The sequence below is a fragment of the Gallus gallus genome, chromosome 3 (genome assembly GCF_016699485.2).
Source record: "Gallus gallus isolate bGalGal1 chromosome 3, bGalGal1.mat.broiler.GRCg7b, whole genome shotgun sequence".
In the NCBI taxonomy this organism is placed as follows: Eukaryota; Metazoa; Chordata; class Aves; order Galliformes; family Phasianidae; genus Gallus; species Gallus gallus.
In genome coordinates this window covers 49,076,313-49,086,063 of record NC_052534.1, presented here as the reverse complement: position 1 = coordinate 49,086,063, position 9,751 = coordinate 49,076,313, and the positions used below count along the sequence as shown (strand labels likewise).

The 9,751-nt window shown below is 36.5% G+C and overlaps 1 protein-coding gene across 1 annotated transcript in view; it reads left to right on the top strand.

Annotated features, from left to right (window-relative positions):
* Positions 1-4,989: 4,989 nt before the first annotated feature.
* The window catches only part of SYNE1 (spectrin repeat containing, nuclear envelope 1), a 250,326-nt gene continuing 245,564 nt past the window's right edge, over positions 4,990-9,751 (top strand). The window contains 2 exon segments of the mRNA XM_040697338.2: positions 4,990-5,323; positions 8,037-8,098. Of these exon segments, the coding sequence (XP_040553272.1) occupies positions 5,245-5,323; positions 8,037-8,098 (141 nt within the window). The 5' untranslated portion in view covers positions 4,990-5,244.

Sequence of the window (9,751 nt, the reverse complement as noted above, 5' to 3'; positions counted from 1 at the left end):
CTATGGAGTATTGCCCACTCTAAGGCAGAGATGTTTATAGTATGAGAAGATTCTGCTTATTTCTTTCACTTTTTCAGCTGTCAGTCAGGGTTTTTTTCCCACCTGCTGAGTACATGGTCTCTAAATAACTCATAGTTTTCATTTTTTCCTCCTCAGATTCCTTCTTTTAATGTAGCATATGTCTGTTCTGTGCCTGAAACAGAGCTAAATCTAAGTGCCACCATTAGGAGGGAAACGGGAGAAGTGTTGAGCATGCAGAAAAGTTTTTTGGGGATTATTTGGAGCTGACATTCTAATGGATAATAAAGATTGTTTTTTGCCTTGAGTTCCCTGAACAGAAACATTTCATCTACTCTTTGTGGGAAGAGTTTATTTATGGTGATCCATAAAGGAGATAAAGCATGCTTAATAGAGAATGAAGGTGAATTTTTTGAGGGTCCAGGTGTTAGCATTCAGGGGTGTGCTGATTTGAATAGGCTTGTTATTTGGACAAACTAGTATAGATTTTTTTAGGGTCAGCAAGGGTTCTGCATCCTGCCAAATGTGTAACTTGAGTTCCTATTTATTTTTTTTATGTATTGAGAAAAAAGCAGCCAATCTAAAATTAAAACTCTTTGCATCGTAAGTAGCTTTTAGATGGATGGATGAAAAAAAATTTATTTCCACTGGCTTGTGAAAGCACTCGTTGCAGCAAATTATAAACTTGTTTGTATTTCCTCACTGTTTGTAGCTCTTTGTCAGTTACTTTCTTTACTAGCTCATATTATCCTTGTATTGTTGAACAATTAGACAGCCTTTCAGACCTCAACAGCCTTTAGTTACCATAATAGAATTGTCTTTAGGAAGAGATTTTTCGTTGAAATGAATCCTAACTTTGGAATAGGAGCCATTTTTACATTTGGCTGGCTGAAGTGCAAATGTAGGCAATTAAGTGTTTTCAGTTGTGTATTTGGATGCTTGACTTAAGAGGCATGGTCAGAGGGCATGGCGGAGTCTGAAGTTCAGAATGCAGTCCTATGCAGCTTTTATGTAAAGAACTCACTGATGGTGAACAGACTTTATCAAACTACAGACTTTCCACAGAGTAAATGGATTCTATACTGTTGTAAACCTGTAGTGAAATATTGTAATTTCCCTGAGTTTAGACGTAAACAGCACTGAGATATGATGGTAGAACGTCTTCCCTTCATTAACCCCTCTTGACTATACCTGAGACATGCTTTGTTCTTTAAATTCCTTTCAGCAACATCCAGAACAGTCTTTTCAATAACTTTTCCAGTTATTGAGGTTAGACTGACAGATCTGTAGTTTTCTGGGTCTCCTCTGATGCGTTTCGTGTAGATGGGTATAACACAGGCTTATTTTCAGTCAGCAGGCACCCCCTCATACTCCCATGACCTTTGGTGGTAGGAATTTTGCTCCATGCTATACCTTTGACATAAGTAATTGAAGTTTCTGTGCCTTTTTAAATGAAAAGGGATTTCAAATATTCTTGTACAAGTTGTCTCCATCATGTGGTGATTATTGTTATGACCAGTCCTATTAGTGTCATATACTATTAGCAAACCTATTGAAAATCAGTCACAACTGCTACAGTAATTTGCCTTCCTGACATGTTTGGCTTCAGGGAAAAATAACAAAGGAGAATAACACACACACAAAGACACTTTCTGTTGTTTTAGGAGCCCATTTAAGTGCCAAAAAGTGAGTAAGAGTTGGAACTGGAGCCTATCCTCTCAGTTCTGTGCATATCTTTCAATCTACTGCAAATACCATGTTGTGCCCCACCTGGCTTCTAAAGATCAAGAGTATATTTGTACATCATTCTCTTTCCATTCTCCCCACACATCAGATCTGAAAAGTAGAGCAATGCTGTGGGTCTGGATGTAGTAGGAACGTTTGAAATGCGTGAGAGTGTGACCATAACAGGGCATGACCTTAGACTTAAGGACTGGATATCTCCCAAATCCCAGATTATGACTGTGACAGTTTAAGTGCTGCAGTGAGGTGGAGCCAGCAGAGCCCGAGTTAAATCACACACTCACTGGTATAGATCACACTCTTGGGCATTCAGATTTCAAACATTTAAAACCCCTTCCACACTGCACAGCAAGTGATCAGTTATTCTAAATTTATCATCCAAGCTTGTTTGGATCATAAATTGGATCACTTTGTGTATCATTCTTACTGTTGGCTGGATAAACACCTTTTCTGCCTCAGAAGTAATAGGAATAAATGAAAAATGTGTAAAATCAAGTGCATATGTTGTAAAGACATTTTAGAATGGCAGAAAATTCTCAGCAACATGCCAGTTATTGTCCAGCAGCATGCTGCACAGCAGGCAGGCTTCCTGCATCTGTGAGGCTGCTTCTCCTTATTTCAGTTTCCTGTAACTATTTCAACAGTGTGTATGGAACACTTTCACTCCATCGAATGGCTTAAAACCCTTTTTCTCTGAACCACCATACTTGAGCTGCCTTCAGACTGAGCAATGATTTATTCCAGTGTGAACCCCAGAGAGCAGATCCCCATCATTTTCCCTCACAAGGCTTTAGCCATGGTGGATGGATGCCTGCATTTCAGCCCGTCAGCATGGATTTTCTTTATGCAGAAGCTGATGGGGAACAGACTGGTGCTGAATGATGGCGCAGAATCTTGATGATGTATGCACCTACCTCTCAGAGCTTGAAAAATTTAGATAATAGATCCATTAATGGGTCTATTTCACTGTCTCCAATAATACATGCTCAGTAGGGGGCTATATCCCAAGTCACATTTTGACAAACCCTGTATATCCCCTCAAAATATGAAAAATAGCAAAGTTCTAAGTCCATAAAGTATTTTAAAATATATTTCCATTTTTTGTATTGCTACTGCTCAACTTTGATGCTAACTGCATTGCAGTGGCTGCCAAAATCAATTTTCCCCTCTTTTACTTCACTTCCTCTGCATGTAGTTCCTTCTTTTTTTTTTTTTTTTCTTCTTGAAGTATATAATGTTATGGTTAAATTTAGCTATATATTAGCTTTAGAGCTACTATCAAAAGCGTTTGTTTATTTTAAAGCAAAATTTTCCTCCCATAAAATCTATTAACTGTAGATTTACCTGAAAATAACTGAATCTTCCTGCATCTTCTGTGCATTAATTCTAAATGTAGATGCTGATTAAACATACTTAGTTTAAAATACTGATTATTGATCCTTTTCATGAGCGATCTCTTCATATTACTGCTTCAACTCTGCAAATTTTTATACAGCTGTCTTAAGTTAAGAATGTCCGTAATGAGGATGGAAATTGCCATATAACATCTCTTACTGAAAGCTTTAGAGAATTTGTGTCAAACTGCTGACCAAACCAACTTTCGCAGCAGGGTGCTTGCTGTTTGTGGCTCTCTGCACTGTGCGTGTTCTCAAGCAACATCTTGAAGCATTGCAGGTGGTTTGGCACATTCCTTTACACTTCCAAGTTGTTTTAACAGTATTCCTAAACACTTCAAATATGTGGGAAACAAAAAGACAGAAGGCTGTTTGGTGTTTTGTGGACAGAATTAGCAAATGAAAGAAAGCAAAAAAGGATCATTTATGCTAGTAATGAGGAGCCGTGAGCAACTTGAATTAAACATTAAATATAGAATCAAGTCAAATCTCTGCGCTGCTAGGTCACCAAGAATCAGAAAAGATGCTTTTGTTAGCTGTGTGTGAACTTACCCCTATCACGTCTCACTCTGTACAACTTCATACTGCATCTGCATTCCCACCAGCTGGTCCCTATGCACCTGAAGCCAGAGGTGCGTGATGTGCAGTTTGCTGCCACATACCATGCAGATGCAGCACATGCAGCTCTACAACTGGGGTAGGGCTTTGGCTGCTTGGGAAGGCTGTCTCTAGAAGAAATAAACTCTCACCCTACTGAGTCCATTACTGTCTGTCTCTTCTTGTATGATCATTATATCATACTCATTATAGTATGTGTGCATGTTGAATATTTCACCAGCTTATTTATCACTGCCTGAAAATGCATATTTTTATCATTCAAAATAATTTAAGAAATTTTAAGTAAATATATCCAATTGTGTTCATCTTTTTTTTCCCAATTGACATAGAATGCAGTTTATTGGCAATGCATTAGCAGAGAAAGGGTTTATAAGTATATGAAGTTATTTCCAGACAATTAGAGGAAGACAATTCATTAAACAGCTTTTTTTCTTGCAACTCATTTTTCTGATCAATGTTATCTTATCAGTCATGGTATCTCATGTATACAGAAATTTGAATTCAGCCTCTATAGTGACTCATTTGCTATAGTGACCCACTAAAAGTGTGCCTTTTGTTCTTATTTCAATATAATATATGGTGTGTTGGCCCCTGTCAGGGAACAACATATGAATCTCTGCATGCACTGTTTCATCACTGTCTTGGTTTTACCAGAGCAAAATAGATACTGTTCAGATGATCTGGTACTTGGCTTAATGACTTAATGAAATGGCAAGTATAGTGCATTTTCAGAAATTGCAAAATGTTGCACACTGACCTAAATAAAAGCCAAAAATTCTGTGCATCCTTACTTGTTTCATCCTTCTTATACAATAGCTCAAATATATTATTAAAAGCTAAGTGGCCTAAATATCTGTTCAGATTCATTGCTTGCTATTTCTTCCAGTTTCAGTTGAAAAGCTGAAGGACACCCATGTCTGAACAGAGTATGTGATGAGAAGCCCAAGTGGTTACTATAAAAAGCAGCCTTCCTAGATAAGGGCTATGTCATTCAGCCATTTTTGTGCTTTCTGAGTAGTGTTTTATTACAAAAACATCATTGAGAAGACTGCACTGCTTTCTGCAGCCGCACATCCTGCTATGTTCAGATACCAGCCGTGTAGTAGGGCTGTCCCAGTGCCTGGATGAATTAATTATTCAGGCTCTTGACATCAGAGGTTTCCATGCACAGATTGGCTGCTGCTGGTATAATAAAATCTTTCTTCAGAAAAACAGTGGAGAAGGATGATGGCAGTAAGACAGGTAGAGCTGCTGCAAACACAGCTGACTGTCTGGCTGCTGCATCTCTGCAAGAATACATAAAGATGTTTTTACAGTCTGGCTGCATGTGCATCCTCCGATAGGAACAGGTGGAGGGTGTTGCATAAGAGGCCTTCATTTTGAGTGAGAAAAAATTGTTCTTGAAAAATTACTTCTGTCTGTATTCTGGAGAAACGCTGCACCCTACGTCAGGCAGCAAGCAGCAGTGCTTATGGCTCGTTACAAAGGTGCCAGTGGCAGAAATATTACATCGTTACATCCGCTTCCCGGGTCCTTTAAGCATCGGCAGGGTAAGTGGGGCAAAGAGGAGAGGGCAGCGTGAGTGGGGAAAGCATAACAAACTGTATTACATATGCATCTTAGGTTAGGTTAGGAATAAGCAGTGCTTGTGTGGAGAATTTATGTCAGTTCAATGAAAATAGCACATTTGCCTCAGGGATATCTGTAGAAAGTGTATTTATCTCAGAACTTGTAAAATTAATCCACTGCTGGTATTATGTTCAGACATAAGTTATTTTAATTGGTAAAGCCTATTCCTTTTAAACCTATACAAAGTAATTGCTAAAGAAAGGAAACTTTATTATCAATAGTTGCTGTAGAACTCATAACAAATGCATTATTCACATGCATTCCCTTGAAACAGATTCTTTGTCAGTGCTATTTCTGCTGTGTCTGTCTGAAATTATGTCTGTCTACTGCTGCTAACCATTTGGAGGCTGGAATTTGGTTCTCTGATTTCCATTGTTGTTGTAAGATGCCTTGTACAATAAGGAACATCCAGTAACGCTACAAATTAGGGAAACAGAGGCAAAAATTGTTCTCCCTCATTTCTGTGTTCAGAGTTCAACTTCCTTTGCAACAGTTCTTTTTTGGTATGCTATTGTCTGAGTTTCTAGAGCATTTTAAGCTGCAAGAGTGTGAAAGAAGACAGGACTGGACTGGTCCCGTGCACACTTTCTGTTGGCACTCATACCTATTCACATAGAGTGCCATTTGAGCATGCAAGTAATTCCACTGAAATGAATTGGGCTACCTATAGACACAATTGCTTGCCAGGACAGAAATGTTATTTACTGTGTGTCACAAGACAAACATCGTCTTCATGCGTAGAAACCATCCTATGAGAAATTTGTTTTCCAGGATGTAGAAACTCAGGAATATTTAACAGGATATTGTTTCTTGTATCTTTTTATTATTTTGTATATCATCAAAAAATCCATTTTTTTAAACTAAGTTCAGAATTAATTATTTTCAAGTTAGTGTGTTTCATAAAAAAAATTATAAAAGTTATGATTCCAAAACAAGGTAGATACAATTTTCACATGTAAAATAAAGAAGCCCCCTGTCAGCTGGTACTGAATGAAGCACATGCAGTATTTTGAGTGATTTTTTAATTTTTTTTTAATAACTTGCCTGTAAGTGCAACAAGTAGATTTTGGGGAAATTTATGAATATTTTGAAAACAATGTAAGTCAACCTACCTATTGAAAGCTAAAGGAAAACAAAGACAGCAAAATTGTTTTCTTAGATGTGAAGTGTGCTAATCTAGCAATACATGCTAGAAATGTGCCTTCCCTCTGATATTTCTTCTCTGTAAGATACTGTCTCTGTGTAAAGAAAATACAAAATCTCCAAGTCGTAATGCACAAATACATTTCAGGAGCTTGTAAGTAATCAGGTAGGGATTGATGTCCCATTTAAAATAACATTTTGGGTGATTAATTTTGTGCAGTCATTCCTACGTTTCTGTATTCTCACTATGGAGCAGCATTACATTAATGTATATCAAGGAGCTTACTAGTCACAGTATGTGAAACTTAATGGTTATCTACTGCAGAGCTTTTAAGGAGATTAAAGAATATTCCCTTTTAATTTTACATGTGTGAAAGAGATCCAATCACTATTCAGTGCTACACAAGTCCATAGGAAAGGGAGGTATGAAAATTAGATTTTCCATCTGTAGACCTTTGGATATGCGTGTGTTACATGAGAGTAAACATTTAACTGGATTTCTGTTTGTTTTGACTTTCTGTAGGGGAATGAAGGTATTTATTGAGAATACAGATTGACACAAATTGTTGTTGTGTTTTTTTTGTTGTTGTTGTTGTTGTTTTTTTTGCTTTGGTTATATTTTTTCATTGAAATAGATATTTCCTTTTGTTATCAGAAGGAAAGTCTCCAATAGAAATATGTGGATTCCACTGATGTAAAATTACTCCATGTGTCAAAATCCATTCCACACAAGGAAGGGAAAGTACTGCATGGATTGGTTATGGCACTGACATCCTCCTCCCTCAGCAGCCATGAACTGAGCTGCAGAAGCTAGGGAAGCATGTTTGGGAGCTATTTTTGCCTAGGCAGCTTGTAACAGTCCCTGATGGACTATCTGAGAATTGGTATAAATCAGACAATTGCTGCAAAACCAGGACTAAGGGAGGTAGTAAGAAGCAGGATATAAAAAATCTGAACTAGCTGTTGACTCCTCTATGGCAGGATCTCCCAGAGGATAAATAAGGTTGATAATGCAAATTTACATTTTAAATTCAACACTGTAAATTTTTGCAATTGCACATTCTAAGAGTATTTTTCCTAGATCTGTAGTTGGTTTTCTAAATAAAAGCAACTTGACGATCAGAGATGTGGTTCTAACTGGAAAGTTTAATAGAAGTTCTAGGTGCTTATACCTCAGGTAAATATAATATAAACATTGAAGTCAAATTTGTCTTGGCTTTCAGATTTGAAATGGTCTTATTTTCCAGTCACTCCTTACAGTAAGTCACTGTAATTTCAAACAGTCAAGTGTCAGAGCACTACTTTAAGATTATGAGAATTTTGTTAAGGGTAATTAAAGACAAAATTAGCAGAATTGTCTCAAGGAAATATAGTGGCTTTACTGACTAACATAGAACATACTTGTTCTCAGTAGAGAATATTATTATTCCATCATGTAAATCAAAAGATATTTGGCAATGTCTAATCACATTTTTTTATTTCCTCTCTCAGATGAGCAAGAGTTGGTACAAAAGAGGACTTTTACAAAATGGATCAATACTCATCTGGCTAAGGTAACATGTGGCTTTGAAAAATATTCTTTTTTGATCAAACATTTTTTTTTTCTGCATATACAGACTCTGAACTATAGCATATTTCAGATTTGGCTGAGCAGAATAATATAAAATTGAAAAAGAAATCCTCATCATTTGTACACTATTGAGAGTGAATCTGATTTAGTGTGATAGTGACTACTGCATCTACAGGCAACTGCTCAGTTCCTTTTGCCAAAACTGTGATCTGAAAGCAGCACATTAGCTGCTGTTCCAGTATGAGGAAAGATTTGAAACTGCTTTCCACGAAGAAGAAATATTAACATTATAACATACAATGTACTTGAATAAAACTTGATTCAGTTGTATAGTTTGATAGAGACATCTTGGACTGGTTACAAAAAAACAGTAGTGCTTCTTGGATCTGGTGTGAATTCATTGTCTGATACATTTGAGGATTTTTCATGAAAATATTTTTGCTTCTTCTTACCACAACATATATTTCATTTCTGGTCCTAGTAGAGGACTAATGGATGTGATTTGCACATAGTTTTCAAGTATTGTTACAACTGGTACCAGCTTTATCTGACAATGTGAGCAGTGAGATTTAATTTGGCACTTCCCAGAGTTTTCTCACAGCACAACTCTACCCATAGTTATTAATTAGTCCAGTAAACTAAAATATTTATATATCAGAGGTGTTCTTTGAATACATATTTTTTAAATTATCAAGATTAATGAATTTGAAAATTGAGCGAGGAGTAGTTAAAATTACAGTTTTACTTTCTATATAAGGAATTGGCAAATAATGCTCACAAAAAATGAACATAGTAAAGCAGGAAGCTCTTACCGTGCTATGTCATGTGATTTGGTCTGATAGGACTTGTAATGTAGAGCAATAACTTTTATTTTTACTAGTGAGGAATTTAAATGAAGAATTTACAGTGAAATGAACTGCACTGACATTAGCAAATTCAGCTAAAAGTACGAGGTTATCTTTAGAATTTCTTGATGGTAGGTCTTCACTGGGAATAAAATCTTTCTCCTATTTCTCTTTGAAATATTTGCAAACAGCCACATGTAGCAGAGAACGTGAGCACTCTACAAACGCTCCATTTACTTCAGCTGAGATAGAAAGAAATCCAGATTTTGTTTAAGTGTTTAGCAGAGCAAAAGAGAGAAAAAGAACTTACACTTTGTGATTTTCTATTTCCTAGTTGTATGGTGTCATTAAGAATTGATCATTAATATTTTGTTGTAATTGACCATTAGATAAACGTATATGTTGTTAATTATAAATGTGTTTTGGCATGTGTAATGATAATTTACTAGTAGTAATTGACTGATCCTTAAGAAGCAATAAAGTCATGGTCGTAGCTCAAATAAGATATTTTGCTTTGCATTAAGATTTATGAACCCTGCTATACCATAAACCATTGACAACTAGTCTCTTAGGGCAATGAGTGCACAGATGGATCTTGTGACTCTTTTCATCTACATATATATTTCTTTAAAGACCATGATGCTGTGAAAGAGAACCAAATGCTCACAGTCAAAGAAAGCAGTTAACCAGCCACAAACCTCCACTTGTAGCAACACGAGCTATTGTACAGTACGTAGTCTGTGTTAATTCACCTTTCAACAGGAAAATTGTTTCTGTGATATTTTTAATGA